Genomic DNA, 15928 nt, shown 5'->3' with positions numbered 1-15928 from the left:
TAGGACATCGTCCTGGGGATGAGAAGCCGAAGACTTGGAGTAGGGAGGGAGGGAGGGAAGGCAGAAGGGGCGGGCAGGGAGCGCTCGCGATCTACAGGATGATGTTGCAGCTGGAGGGATGGAAGTTAGACTGTCGGAGGGACTTCCCGTTTTTCAGGGGGAGAGGAGGAGGGACTCAGCCAGTAGAGAAAAGGATGAAGGGAGAATGGGAGGGAGGCTTTGCTCCTGGAGAGACATCACACGTATAAGTGGGGGAGGGAATCTCTTTTTTGGAGGCAGGATCAGGTGCAAGTGACCTTAGTCACCTCCCTGGAGGAAGCTCTGATTGGGTTTTGTCTTCCGTGATGCTCCCACTCCCTGCACAGAGGAGGAGCTGACTTTGCAGCTGGAAGGATGGAGGTTAGGCAGCAGATTCATGGGTTAAGGAAAGCAAGTCAGGACCTCTCTAGACATGGAGGAGGGGACGTAGCACTGTGAGCGGACATTACTGGTCATGCAAACCAATGTGCAAAATGCAGGCGTTGCTGGGAGCCCAGAGGGACCGTAGGCCAGAGCTGTCGCTAATGAATGCACAGCCTGGTGCCAGGGGGTGGGCCTTGAGAACTGCCCAGCGGCTGGGGACTCCTCAGCGCCCAGAATACCAATGACACCCCCTTCACAGCTCCAGAGCCTCTGCCTCCCTCTTCTTTCCCAGGCTCTCTCTCTCCTTCCCTCCTCCCTCCTGGGATTCCAGGCGAAGTCCATGGTACAGACTGCGGGCAGGACAGCCAGACGCCTGGATTCTCTCCCCTGGATACCAGGGAAGGCATTGAGGATAGATTGTCAGGGGCTTGGATCCCCACAAACTCCAGCAGCACCTCCAAAATATCCCAAGGGAAGTGGGCTGCCTGTAATGGAAATGCAACCTCAAGGCAGGTCCCTTGCCCATCCAAGTCACTTCTGTATGGGATTCTGGACTGCACTCTATTGGATGCCCCAACTGTCCCACTCATCACTGCCTGGGCTGCCATTCCCTGTGCTGTGGACTTGGCTCCAAAGGTCTTGAGAAACTCACAAAACAAAAAACCCTCAAACAGAAAACTCTCCTCTCCAAATCCTTGAGGACCTAAAAGGTATTATTCTAGCCCTTTCGCAGAGACCCATCTACTGTAAAGACAGGGCAAGAAAACCAGTAGTGGGTTGTAAGGTCCCTCAGTAAGAGACATGCCCCAGGCAGGGATGCAAAACTGATGGGGACAAAGCAAGGTGCCTGGGGAATCTGGGGAGAAAGAAGCCTCAGTTAATCCATTTCATTAAACAGATACTAACTGAATGTCCACTATGGACCAGGCACTGTTTTAGGTCTTGGGAATGCTGTCCCATGTTTTCTAGTGGAGAGGAGGGGATCTGAGAAGGCCTCTGGGGACAGATCTGGGCAGCACCTGGGTAGTCCTGGGACCTCCCTTTGTTCTCCTCAGACCTTGCATCCCCGAGCTGAGAGACAGTCTCAGCACTGGTGCCTGCATCCAGCCTAACCCCCACTCAGGCTCATCTCCACATGGGGCTTGATGGAGCTTGAGCACAGCCAGGCAGAGCCAGGCAACTGAGTGGCTGAAATTCAATCCCGGTGGTGGCTCTCATGTAACCACAATTCTTGCCTCGGGGAAACCTGGCTGTGACCAGACAAGACAGAGAAAGTGACCTTCCTCGCCACCTCCCCTTGTGACTAGAAATGTGGGCACAGGTTTTGGTGCCCTGGAGGAGTCCAACCTCCAGCAGCACCTGGGTCTGGACAAGGGCTGGAACCAGACAGTCTGTTCCAAGATGCAGACCCCTGGTGGGAAACCAGACCTGGTGAGAGAACAGTCGGCCACTGCTGTGAAGATGTTGAAGAGAGCAGCGCTCTGGAGTCATGGGCACTGAGGTCAAACTCCTGTACCACCATTTGCAGTGACGAAACCTTGGAAAGGTCATTGTTTCTTTGGAACATTTCTTCTTGTGTACAACAGGCTGAATAGTATCTACTGCACTGGGTAATATCTACTACACTGGGGATGGGTAAGGGAAGCACCATAGCTTAGGCTCAGCAAAATCTAATTTTTTTTTTTTTTTAATTGAAGTAGAGTCATTTACAATATTGTGTTAGTTTCAGGTGTACAGCAACAAAATCCAAAATCTAATTATTTTCCTTTACTAGTCATACACACAAACTGTAATCTGCACCAGATCTCCTGGCCAGGAGGTCAGAGGGCCACTTCCCTGTGAATGAGGTAGAGGGCTCATTATTTGAGAGAGGAGTCCTTTCCCAGGGGAGGAAATGTGCACCCTCCCAAGACTTTCCATTATTTCCAGATGTGAAAATTCATACCAAAGTCTAACCTTGCCTTTGATCTGGCAATTTTTGATCAGGGACTTTCTTTACTTGCATCTTGACCCATGGCCATGGGACAACCACCCCACCCCACCCCACCTACTGCCCATTTCTCTCCTCTTTCTGAGAAGAGATAAAACCAGGACTTTCCCTTCTAGGACTCAGAAAGGGATCCCCAGGGACTGGCTGGAAGCAAACAGGATAAATGGAAGCAGGAAGACTGAAAGTCAGTTTTCAGGTTGAACTTTCTGCCCCAGTAACAGGAGGAGCATGTCTCGGATAACCTTAGTATCTTCTGGACGAGGAAACTGAGACCAGAGTGGTGAAGTAACTGTCTAGGGTCACAGGGCATGTACTTGACATGACCAAAATCAAGTCTCCAGACTCCCAGGCGTGGGTTCTTGCCAGGGACGGCAGCTGTCTCTCTCAGAGTAGGGAAAATGGGGGAGGTAGAAAGAAGAGAGAAGTAAGTGGGGGGCAGCTCTGTGCCCTCTCCCACGTGCAATCCAGCTGGCTGTCTCCCAGCCTCCTGGATCCTGGAGAGTTTTCCAGTCTCTCTGGATGAGAACAATCAATCTCCAGACCACTCCCCCCACCCCCACCCCGCCAATATCCTCCTTCTAGGTCAAAGCTGAGGCCATGACCCAAGTTCAGGAAACAGAATCTCCCCTCTCCTCCCCGAGTTCTAGCATCTCAGCTCCCCGCCATCTCCTCTTAGCCCTGGGCCTTCCTCACTGGACTGCCAGTCAGTCACAGTGGCTACTGAGAGAGCTTGTCCTTCCAGCTTCTGGAACACCTGCCCCCACTTTCCCAGACTCGGGGTGGGGGCCCAGGCAGCTTGGTTCCTCTCTGAGGCCCTGCACATTGCACAGGCACCTGGATCCTGTGCCATGGGGACATGGGAGTGGGGCTGAGATGGGGGATGGGCATGGCGCTGAAGGCTGGCACAGCTGTGTTTGGAGAATACGGTCTTTGATAGCTTCTGAAAAGGGCCAGGAAGCATGGGACCCCAGCCCTAGGGAGGGAGGGCACAGGAATGGGCTCCTGAGGGCTCCTGCAGCTGCCTGTGGGTGGGAGGGGAAGTAGGGTGGCGGGGAGACAGCGCCGGAACCTGTAAGCTGCCCAGCACTGTGGGAGAGACCCTGCGACGTGAGCAGGAGCCAACTGTCCCCCTGAGCTGACAGACCCTCACTTTGAGGGCTGCAAACTCGTGTTCAGAGGAGACCACAGCTGAAGGAACTGGAAGCCTCAACCCTGAGTTCTTCCAAACCTAGTTCTTGAGAAAAAAGTCCATGCCATCTGCAGGTTCCCTGCTGCCCCTCTCCCACCCCCTGATGGGGATAGACAGCTCACTTTTTCTATTCTGGGGCAGGTAGGTACTCTCTGAGTCTCAGTTTCTTCACTTTTAGAATGGTAATAACACTATTTTATGGTTTTGATGTTGGAACCATATAAATGCTTTATATAGTTAGAACAAAAAAATTAAACTGGAAGGAATTAATTTTAAATTAACTTAAATGGAGGAAAAGTGATGTAATCCCTAAAATTTTAAAACAAAATGAAACAAATGCACTAATTATATATGAAGTTGGAGGTAAACCCACATAGAAGAATTTTCTTTCAAGTGATTATAACACTCAGCATTTTCTATAGATCCCCAGGAACAAAAAGAACCATGGAGATATCTTACTGTTGGCATTATTATTTTGAAAAGTGCTATTATGGTGATAAAGCAAACAAGTAATTATAGTAATGGTGTTCAGAAATAAGATTTTCAGTGTAAGAAAAGGAAAATTAAACAAAAACTGCTCATCTTAAAACTGAATTGGAAATAACGGCATGAGCTCATGATTTACATATCTATCTTCTGAGAGAAGTCTCTTGAAAAGGCTTAGAAGCAATGACAAATCAATAACAATGAATACCTCTTATATCCAGACTGTGGTCTCTAAATAGTACTTTTCACGAAAAGGAACTCTTTGGAGAAATTCCAGGTCTGGGGCAGGAGAGCCTGTTATACTTGAGAATAAGGAAGTTATAAGACTCAGGTCAAGTTCATGTGAAAAGGACCCAGCAGCCAACTTGAGAAGATTCCCACTGGCCAAAGATGAAACCACAAGGGCATTAAGCTGAAATGACTGGAAGAGACTGAGACACATGAAAAGAACACAGAGTCTCTGAGTCTATGATTCTACAAAACAGGGTCACTGGTTCCCCTCTGGATAGTGATCAGACATCAACTCAATTTTGAAAACAAACTGGGTACAGCAGATCCTGTTGGTGGGCCCCATCCGTCTGCCCTTAGCAATCACCTCGATAGGCCAAAGGCTGCTGACCGCCTAAGGGTTAGTTTCGGATGCGCAGGTACGCCTGGCTAAGTGCATCGCAAGTCAGAATGGCCCTGCAAACGGCCCTCCATCAGCGGCAGAGGGCAAGCTGACAGACTGAAACCCAGCCCCTTGCCTCTCAGGAAGGAGCCCTGGGAAGCAAGTTCCTCCCAGAGCTCCCGGCAGCTTTGAGCTTCAGCTGCCCTCGGTCATCACCTGCCCAATTTTATTTACTTAATTATTATTGGATTCCTCCCCTTCCTGTTAAGGTTTCCCTTTCCTATTAAGGTCTGGGAATTTTCAGACCCCTGAGTCCTGAGCACACATGTATGGGCACAGCTCCAACTCAGTGGTGCATTTGTGACTGGGTGTGAGTGCATGCAGAGACATGAGAAAGCTATGTGAGAAGAAGGCCCGGCCCCCGCATAACCTGTCTCTGCTGCACCCCTGCCTCTCTCAGCTCACCCTATAACCTTGTGCGGTTTGTCTGTGATTAGAATTCAGAGGAGGAGAAAGCCTATGCCTGGTCCATGGCTGGGTCACTGTGACATATTGATGGGAGCTAAACACAGGCTGTCACCACACTGCAGCCCCACCCATGGGTGGCCCTGAAAGACAGTGGTGAGGGAGTATCCTCCCAGGGGATTGTTTCAAGCAGTACACTGGTCATCTACTTGGCAGGGAGAGAGGTGACTTGAAGGAAGTATATACATGGACTCTTGAGCATGGCAAATGGCTTGTTGGTTGATCAGGCCAGGAGAGGGCAAGACTGGAAGGTTGGAGGTAAGGAAGTCTAGGCAAGAGCCGTAATGGATGGACCTACAGGGGTGGGCATTGTGTCTGATGGCAGTCCCATTTAAGAGCATTCACTGCAGAGGAGACATTGAAGAGCTAGGGGCACAGAGGACTCCAGTGGATAACAGCCAGCCTTTGTCCTCCACCATGCCAGGGCTTGCACAATGGGCCTATGAATGGAGTAACTGTGGCAATGAATATGGAGACTAGATAAGGGCTCACCAGCATGGGCTCCCTGTCACCAAGGCTGGTCTAGCTGCTGCCAAAGCTGGATGTTCAGCCTGTCAGCAGCAGAGACAGATATTAGCTCAACATGGTACCATCCCTCAAGGACACCAACCAGCCACTGGGGAGCATACTGATTACAACATACCTCTTGCAGTCTGGCGGTGGGGAGCAGTAACTCCTTACTGGGATTAATGCATATCTGGATATGGCTTTGTTTTCCCTGCCCAAGTACCTTGGCCATCACCAATATCTATATCCAAGGACATAAAGGAAAGGGTTTATCCATATGAGACGCCATGTAGTATCACCTCTAACCAAGGGGATCTACTCACAGTGAAGTAAATGTGCCAGTGGGCACAGGATCACAGGGGTCCACTGACCCTACAATATACAACGTCTCTTTGAAACTGCCAACCCAGTGGTACATTAATGTGGCCTCTTTACAGCATATCTAAATACCAGCTTGGGGAAAATGTCCTCTGGCATTGGGGTACTGGCTTTATAACGAAGAATATGTATTTTGAACCAGTGGCCATTACGTGGTGCTATGTCCCAGATAGCTAGAAACCATGGGTACAGGAACCAGGATATGGAGGAAGCAATACCCTCTCACCAGTGACCCACTTAGGGAATTTGTGCCTCCTGTCCCTATCAATTTAGGCTCTGCAGGATTAGCAGTCCTAGTTCCTAGGGCAAGAGATGCAACTACCAGGTGTCCTGGGAAGGGAATCACTAAACCTAAGGCTGTAGCAGCTTCTGGGTCAGCTTTGGCACCTCGTGCCAACTGACCAGTAAGCAAAGAAAGAATTCTATTGGCAAAGATGTTTGATCTTGGTTATCCCATGTCCAGTGGTAATCATAAATAGGCAGTTCCAGCAATGTTGGCCTGTTAAGGGCATGATAATGAAAGACTGAGGCCTGCGGGGATGAAGGTCAGGGTTTTTCCATTGTTAAAGCCTCATAGACCAACAGAATGAATCGTAGAGGAGGGAGATGTTGAGTATTGATTTCAGCCTTGGAACCAGCTGCAGAAGCTGTTTGTCCCACTAACCCTCCTTTTGTAAGACTTTCTTGTTAAAAAATTGTATGATCACACCACAGGGCTTGTAGGATTTTAGTTTTCCTACCAGGGGTTGAACCCAGGCCCTAACAATGAAAGCGCTGAGTCCTAACCACTAGACTGCCAGAAGTATTCCCAATACTCTCTTTTTAAAGAGTTAGAAATTGTGATCAGCTACCACCTTGAAGAATCCGTGAAGGAGCAAAGTGATCTTGTTATGGAGACACACATGGATCTGAGCAGTGCAAAGGGCAGAGCCTGGCTGCGGCCCACATCCTTCGCATTCACCCCCGAAGTGGAAGGCTTCTGGGAGAGCATCTGTGACTCTACCTGGGGGTGTCTTCTTCTGGCTGTGGGAGCCTGTCCGTGCTCAGGGCTAGCCAGGAATGCGAAAGGGTTAACGCTCCCAGAAGCAGCCCTCAGCTTTCAGACAGGAAGTTGACCAGTAATACAATAAGTCCTCTACATACAAATGAGTTCCATTCGGAGAGCACTTCATAAGTCCAAATTGCTCGTAAGTCCAACAAAATTAGCCTAGGTACCCAACTAACACAACCGGCTATATAGTACTGTATTGTAATAGGTTTATAATACTTTACACACTAGTTATATGTACATAAAAAACAAACACAAAAAGTAAAGGTAACCTTTTTAACTTTATAGGACAGCACCTTGAAAAGTACAGTAGTACAACAGCTGGCACACGGGCTGGCATCAAGTGAGCAGGCAAGAGGAATTATTGACTGGAGGAGGGAGAGGAGGTGGGAGATGGTAAAGCTGAAAGATTGTCAGCAACAGGAGACAGAGGGCAAGCCACAGTTTCACTCTCACCTGGCGTTGATGGCACGGGTTCTGGTTCCTCTACAGTGTCAATTCTATCTACCCTCTTGAAACAACAATCTAGTGAAGAATGTTTGCATTTTTGAAAGCTTACAACTTGAAGGTTCGTATCTGGGGACTTACGTACTTTAGTTTCTTTGCTCCTCAGGTGGTATTTCCTGAGACAGGCTCTGCACCGCCTTCCAGAATTCCTGAGCAGGATCCAGCCCCAGTTCCTCCGCTGGCTCTATCACAATTTCTCATCAGCTTTCTCCTTTTTCCTGTCTCCCTTTTTCTGTCTTCAACCAGTGCCCCTTGGCATGACCTCCCAGATAAACTCCTTGCACTCCAAGTCTTGACTCACCTCTACATGTAGGGAACCCTGTTGTCTTAGTCAGTTCAGGCTGCTAAAACAAATGACCATAGCTGGGGTGGCTTAAATGTCTCACAGTACTGGAGGCCAGCATATCTGGCATCCGGTGAGGGCCTCCTTCCTGGTTTGCAGACAACTGTCTGCTCATTGTATTCTCACATGGTAGAGAGCAGAGAGAGGAAACAAGGTCTCCCAAGTCTCTTCTTCTAAGGGCACTAATCTCATCATGAGGGCTCCATCCTCATGACCTCATTATCTCCCAAAGATCCCATCTCCAAATACCAGTACATCCAGGATTAGGATTTTAACATAGGAATTTTTAGGAGCAGGGAGACACAAACATTCACTCCATGACACTTAAGACAAGTGGAAGAGAAATAAACATTTTAAAATTTTTATTTATTTGGCTGTGCTGGGTCTTTGTTGCAGTGTACAGGCTCAGCAGTTGAGGCATGTGGTGCAGTGCGAAGGTTTTAGTTGCTCCAACGGCATGTGGGATCTTAGTTCCCTGACCAGGGATTGAACCCACATCCTCTGCATTGGAAGGCAGATTCTTAACCACTGGACTGCCAGGGAAGTCCTGAGAATCAAACATTAATCCTACCCTCCTGAATGGCTTATCATCTGTCAGGTTAACAAAATAGTTGATAAGGGACATTTTTCTTTATAGACAATTCACAGCTAATAAGTGAAGGGGGAATGGCAAAATTAGAACATCTCCATTTCACACTCCTAATAAAATAATAGATCTAGAAAGTGATCCTCAGTAGCCATTAGATAAGAAGTTGAGGAGTGTAGTGGGTTAAATGATGGCTACAAAAAGATATGCCCACATCTTAATCCCTGAAAACTGCAAGGGTTAACCTGTTTCGAAAAGGGCCTTTGTGGGTGTGGTTCATTACATGAATTCACTCCTGAAATTTGGTTAATGTTTTTGAGAAGGGATCATCCTGGATTATCCAGGTAAGGCAAATGCAATGACGAGTATCCTAAGGAGAGACAGGAGAGGAGGAGACACAAGCACTTGAAAGGGAGGAAGCAGAGTTCAGTGAAAGTCGTTCAGTCGTGTCCGGCTCTTTGCGGCCCCATGAGCTATATGGTTCATGGGATTCTCCAGGCCAAAATACTGGAGTGGGTGGCCATGCCCTCCTCCAGGGGATCTTCTCAACCCAGGGATTGAACCCAGGTCTCCCACATTGCAGGCAGAGTCTTTACCAGCTGAGCCACCAGGGAAGCCGAGAGATTTCAGTGATGCAGCCAAAAGAGCCCAGGAATGCCACTCGCCCCCAGAAGATAAAAGAGACAAGAAAGAATTCTCAGAGCCTCCAGAGGGAGTGAGACACAGCCAACACCTTTAGTTTGGAATTCTGGCCTCCAGACTGTTGTTAAGAGAACAATTTCTGTTGTCTTAAGCCACCAAGTTTGTGGTAGTAGCTTGTTACAGCAGCCATAGGAACTAATACAGTGAAGAACTTTACAATGAATGGATCAGACTCACAGTACCTGAATTAACTGATCAATCTTAGCATCAGTATTCTAGTGCAACAACCAGACACCATGTGCCTCCTGATGTGATGAAGGAGGAAGTACACAGTTGTTCAATTGCTGCGTCGTGTCTGACTCTTTGCGACACCATGGACTGCAGCACGCCAGTTATCACTTATGAAATATTCCTGGGGAAAGGAGTGAATATAAGCTTAATCGAACTCCCAAATGTAATTACAGGGGGTGGAGGAATATATTTAATGACACTTCAAGGATACACTCAGCCAGATCCAGAAGGTGGGAAACTCGACAGGAAAGTGACCTAGTTTCATAAACAAGCAAACAAGATGGCATAGAAACAAAATGAAAGAGGAAGAAGTGTTATGGTTTAAAAGATACTTAACCAAAAAAAATCAAATGCAGTATAGATCCCGGCTTGAGCAAATAAACTATAAAGTTATATTTTTAGACATTCAGAAGAAAGTTATTATGAACTAAATATTAGATAAAATTAATGTAATTTTATTGAGGACTGTGATAGTAGAATTATGATTTTTAAGTCACTATATATTAGAAATACAAACCGAGTATTTACAGGTGAAATGATAGGCTGTTTAATATTTGCTTTAAAATACTCCAGCAAAAAGCAAACACAGATGAGAGGACTCAAGAGATAAGAATTTTGAAATCGTCAAGCTAGAAGATGGAGTCGTTTGTTATTCTATTCTCTCTATTTTGTGTATGTTTTAAATTATCTATAACAAAAAGATAATATTATTAGCAATATGAATAGTTGTAAGAATTCATGGTTATATATTTTAATGGGCAAAGAAACAAAGCTTTGCAGCAAATGAAAAGCTTCTCCCATGACCATTTCTCATATACTGAAGGGAAAAAGCTATCTTCTTACAGTCTGAGTTGCGAGGCCTCAGATATTGAGTCTGGGACTCTGACTACATAATAGGCCAGAACTTAGAAACCCAGAAGAGTAAGGGAGTGGGTGACTACCAGTATGTCCCAGAATTTAGACTGTTCTCCTTGCTGCTGCTGGTAGACATGGGTGCTGTTTCTGTTCACCAGGTATTTCCAATTCTTTTAGGCCCCCTTGTGGTGGAGCGGGGCCCTGTGATTAGTTCTGGGAATGAGTTGTAGACAAGACTGGTGTCCCTGGGATCTGTAGCTTTTAATTGCTTGTATAAGACCCTCTAGAGCCAGTACTCTTGCCTTGAAAATCCCATGGACTGAGGGGCCTGGTGGGCTGCAGTCCATGGGGTCACTAGGAGTCGGACACGACTGAGAGACTTCACTTTGACTTTTCACTTTCCTGCATTGGAGAAGGAAATGGCAACCCATTCCAGTGTTCTTGCCTGGAGAATCCCAGGGACGGGGGAGCCTGGTGGGCTGCCGTCTCTGGGGTCGCACAGAGTCGGACACGACTGAGGCGACTTAGCAGCAGCAGCAGGGCTCTTTTATTTTTTCCTTCTGGTATGGTGATTGATGGCATATGACATGGTGGCTGCTCTATCAATCCGGATAGATACCTGAATGACTAAAATGAGAAGAGTCCACTTATTGACCATAACGAACATGTGGCCAATTAAGAAATAAATCTTTATGTTTTAAATCACTGAGATTTGGGGGTTGTTTGTTATCAAAGCATAATTTAGCTCATCCTGACTAATCATTGCTGTACAGCAACAAATTCTATGGGCTACCTGGTAAGAACTTGAATAATAATTATTATTGTTATTCTGTTACCATCATTATTACTCATTAATTATTAAAGGCACCACTTACTGAGTGCCTCTTATGTGTATCAGGCATGTACTACCCAGTCCATGCATTGTCTCAATTACTGCTCACAACAAATTCAGGAGGCAGTTATTATTATCCCATGACCAAGATGAGAAAATCAAAGCTTAGGAACTGTCACAAATATTTCATTTGCTATATGCCAATTATTGAAGATTATATTCATTCAATCATTCTTTGTCCCTTATATAAAGTCCCATGGAATCAATTCTCTTTATCAATGATTTCAAGAATCCTCTTGGAAAGCCATTTTACAACATGGATCAAGCATCATTGAAAACTCATACTCAAAAAAAAGAAAAGAAAAGAAAGTTCTACTCTTTGCTCCAGTCATGATTATTCTCTAGCCCAGGCTTTTTGTGGTACAGATTGCTTGAACAGGGAATTTCCTAACAGTCCAGTAGTTAGGGCTCCCCACTGTTCACTGCCTGGATGGTGGGGGAACTGTGGCATGGCCCAAAAAGAAAAGATTGCTTAAACAGAAATAAGTAAATAAAATATATAATATACATTAAGGAAAATGAATTAATGATATTGGAGTTTGTCTCTTGAGTTACAGGTGTGTTTCTTTTAGCCTGATGTTAAGAGTGCTCCCGGTTCAGTTACCCCTTCTGTCCTGGCAGCCACAGCGGCGGTGAACACTAAACCAAATGCACAACCCCCTGAAGTATCAGCCCTCTGAGGACCTTATTGTGTCCGTTTGCCACCTCCTCCTTCCGAGTTTATTTCCTGTCAGTTGTAACAACGGAGTGACTTTCCTGCCTTTAATAGTAGTCATGAGAACTCTTCTGGGAGACTGGCAGGATACAAACACATTTTGAAATATATTTAGGTCCACCTTCTGTTTGTTCTGCGGTGCCCAGGGGCTAGGCCTGGGGCTTTGGAGCGCTCCTAGCCAGTAACCTTAGGTAGGCGTGTGGCGCCCCCGCGTGGTGCCTGGCACAACATCACTCTGAATTCTATCCAAGGCCAGACCGCCCACGATGTGTCCAACTCTCCTAAGGCCTTTTGGTGCCCTCTCCTCCTTCCAGTAGGTGGCTCCATGGTAAAGAATCTGCCTGCAGTGCAGAAGAAGCAGGAGACACGGGTTCCATTCCTGGGTCGGGAAGATCCTCTGGAGGAGGAGATGGCAACCCACTCCTGTATTCTTGCCTGGAAAATCCCGTGGACGGAGGAGACTGGCAGGCTACAGATCATGGGGTCGCAAAGAGTCGGACACGACTGAGGCAAATGAGCACAGCACAGCACAGCACCTCGAAATCCCGACTCTCTTGTAGCCTCATACCTCAGGGGCAGTAGCCCCTCCTTTTCCTCTGTATTTCGAGGCGCTGGCTCAGCACGCTGGATCCAACGTGATCCCCCTCAACCCCCGCATCCCCAGCCCCATGCCTCGCTGACAGCTTCACCCAACACAAAAAGTCCTCAGGTTATTTTTATTGCCGGATAGAAGTCAGTTAATGCCCCTTGGACGCCTCTCCCGTCACCTAGCCGTGGCTGCGTCGTCTGCTGCGGGGTGGGGGGCGCGAACCGTCTCGGGTCAGAGGTTCGTAGCTGCGCACTACCACCCGGGTGCCACCACTTCCCCTCCCGACGCCGGGCCAGCCAGGATCCTTGGCCCGCAGCCTTCGGTCGAGAAGGCGGGTCAGGAGGAGCTGCTCCTCGTCCGATGGAAGGGGAGGCTCTCGGGAAAGTGGCGAGAGACCCCGCCACGACTCCCAGACTTTGTCGCGCGCGCTGGAGGGGGTGCGGTGGGCCCCTATTCGGAGTAGCAGTAGGTCCCATAGTCCGCCTGCTGGGGTCTGGGGAAGCCAAAGCTGCGCACTCCGGGATCCGGGAGGCCCCCGCAGCGCGGCCGAGGCGTCGTGATGGGAAGCGCACGCTGCCGTCCGCCAGCCAGCCGCCGTCGCATTGGTCCAGCCCAGAGAACTTCCAGGCGGCATAGAGGTGCCCGACCTTGGCCACCATGGCCCCGCGCCGCCGGCAGGCCGCGTGGGCTTCAGACAGCGACAGCCGCCCGGGCACGAAGAACACGTGACCTGGGAACCGAAGCAGGTCACCAACTGACCGAGGGCAGGGCCGGCCGGGGCGTGGCGGAATTCAGACTCCCAGGGGGCAGAGTCGGGGTGGGGGAGAGGGGCAGGTGTGGATCGGTGGGTCCGAGCCTGGGTAGGAGGAGTGGGAGTATAGAGACTGGGGGTGCAGGTGAGGTTGTAAAAGACAGGCTGGAGGCTGGATGGGCAGAGCGACGGAGGGGCGAGGCCCTGTAACCTCAGGAGTTGGCCTTCTACCTTCCCCGCCGCATTCTTGAGGCCCGAGTTCTGGCCCCGCCCCCCCCCCCCCCCCATCCCCCGCCTCATTCTCAGGTCGGATCCTCCTCTGTCGCGTGCAGGACAGGCCCGGCCCGCTCCTAACGCGGAGGATGGCTCGCCCCGCCCCCTTACCTGACAGCGCGGAGGTGAAGCAGAAGGCGTCGTAGCGGTCGCGCTTCCGGTCGCGGGGCCCGTAGCTGCGGATCCCGGGCCGACCTCGGCCACCGCAGGGCGCGCGCGCCGTAAGGACAGGGTAACGCACGGAGCCCTCTAGCAGCCAGCCCGCGTTGCACCAGTCCAGACCCTCGGTCCACGCTGGCGGGAGATGGCGGGGGAAGGAAGGCGGGTAGCGGGATCAAACGCATCACAGGCGGGAGCCAAACCCGAATTTGCCTCCCCTGGGGTCCAGGCGACAGCCCGGAGAGAACCTGGGCGGTACCCGGCCACTCACCCTGGTACAGCTGGGCGTAGGTGGCCAGACGTCCGTCCTGCTCCTCGCACGCCTGCTTCGCCTCGTAGTAATTGAACTGGTACCGGCCCCGGCTGGGCTGGTACGGAAACACCACACCTGGGAGTGGGGGGCAGACAGCCTGGAGAGGGCCGGCAGAAGGAGAGGGGGAAGGAAGGGCGGTGCAACCTAGGAGAAAGGGCTGGGGCTCCGGGAGCAGGGAGGGGGAGAGGCTGGAGAGGAGCCCCGGGAGACCTGAGACGATACGGCCGAACCACCGCCAGAGAGGAAAGCGGCAGCAACCGAAGGGCCTCACCCTCCAGGCGCAGGGTCATCGCCACGCTCTCGTCCTCGATGCCGTTGATGAGCTCACAGCGGTACCGGCCCTCGTCTTCCAGGCGCACGCCCGCGATGACCAGGGAGGCGTCCAGCCGATGCCCTCTTCGCATCCTGGCGCGCCCCCCCAGGGGCCCGTAGCCCCGGGCATGCAGTCCGTTGGTGATGAGGATGGGCGTTTCCCGGAGTTCCCCGGGCTCCACTTTACTCCAGCGCACCTTGTAGCTGGGAGGCGGGGCGCCCAGGACGCAGGGCAGCGTGGTCGTGGCCCCACGACGAGAGTGAATGACCTCGTGGATGGGGGGCAGGAGGTAGTGGGGGCCAGGGTGGGGTGCTGAGCAGAGGGGGCCACAGTGGCAGGAACCCCCTGACCCCCACTGCCCAAGTGCCTGTCCAAAGCCAGCGTTCCCCAGACCCCCCCAAACCTCTCTCCATTGCTCACTCAGAAATGACTCAGTCCCTGAGGACCTCCAACAACCCTTCCCACTTTCCCCACCACTGTTCTCCAGATTCTGGGCCGAATTAAGGTCTTACCTTGGCTCCCCAGGGCTCTGTGGAAGGTGGTGAAGGCCCAAGGGAGAAGGAAGTGGCAGAGAGTGGGGAGGCTGATCCTGCCTTGCATGATGGGAGTCAGCCCAGTCTGTGGGGCACAAGGTTGGGCATTCCTTAGCACTCTCCTTCCTCGGAGAAGGCAATGGGAACCCACTCCAGTACTCTTGCCTGGAAAATCCCATGGGCGGAGGAGCCTGGTAGGCTACAGTCCATGGGGTCGTGAAGAGTCTGACATGACTGAGCGACTTCACTTTCACTTTAGCACTAAGGAAATGGGGTGGGGAGATGATGAACTCCCATCGGGATTCCTCAGAGGGGACTGTTCAGCTGGAAGCCAGGGCAGCAGATAAAGGGGCTGAAATTGTTAGCAAAGGATGGTGATGGGGAAGGGGCAGTAACAAAGTCTCCTCCCCGCCCCCACGCTCCCCCCCACCCAGGACTCCTGGGCCCATCCTCTTTCCTCTCTTGTCCCTTCAGTCAGCAGGTCCTGATTGAGCCTCCTCTACCTATCCATTTTCAGCACAAGTACTACTTCTCAAGTCTTCCTTTCTGGATTGCCATCTCTGGCCTCTATCTTCAGCCAACACCCATTCTCCATCTGAAGCCAGAGTAAATATGATCTTGTCACTCTCCTGCTTAAAGCAGTGACTCCTCGTTGCCAATGAGGATCAAATCCAGTGTCCTAACCCAACTTCCAAGGCTCTCTGTGATCCAGCCTCTCAGGGCACCTCCACCCCCCTACCCCCCTCCTCACCACCTGTGGCCTCGGCATTATGCTCCAGACATGTCCTGGCTCCAACTCAGTCCAAGTTCACCCTCACCTTCTTCTTAACAGGCAATCAGTTTGGGCTTCACCTCCACTGGGAAACCTTTCCTCTCGCCTCCACTTCATCACACTGCCATGCACTGTGATCTACCACTCTGGTTTTCCTACTGCTCTGGACTCGGAACTTTTTCCCTTAGAAGTATTTCTATTAGCAGCTAAATTAGCAGTGTGAATTTGAAAGTTAAATACATATGCATATGTAGACTAC

General features: G+C 50.3%; 1 protein-coding gene across 1 annotated transcript; it reads right to left on the bottom strand.

Moving 5' to 3' along the window:
• Positions 1–12882: 12882 nt before the first annotated feature.
• HAPLN2 (hyaluronan and proteoglycan link protein 2) lies at positions 12883–14964 on the bottom strand. The gene is given in 6 exon segments (XM_005898741.3): positions 12883–13115; positions 13118–13285; positions 13691–13873; positions 14010–14126; positions 14323–14676; positions 14877–14964. Coding segments are annotated over 6 exon segments (1020 nt in total). The 3' UTR covers positions 12883–13005.
• Positions 14965–15928: the final 964 nt, after the last annotated feature.

This window comes from Bos mutus, chromosome 3, assembly GCF_027580195.1.
Source record: "Bos mutus isolate GX-2022 chromosome 3, NWIPB_WYAK_1.1, whole genome shotgun sequence".
NCBI lineage: Eukaryota > Metazoa > Chordata > Mammalia > Artiodactyla > Bovidae > Bos > Bos mutus.
The sequence above is the reverse complement of the archived record's forward strand: the minus strand, read 5'-3'. Positions and strand labels throughout refer to the sequence as shown.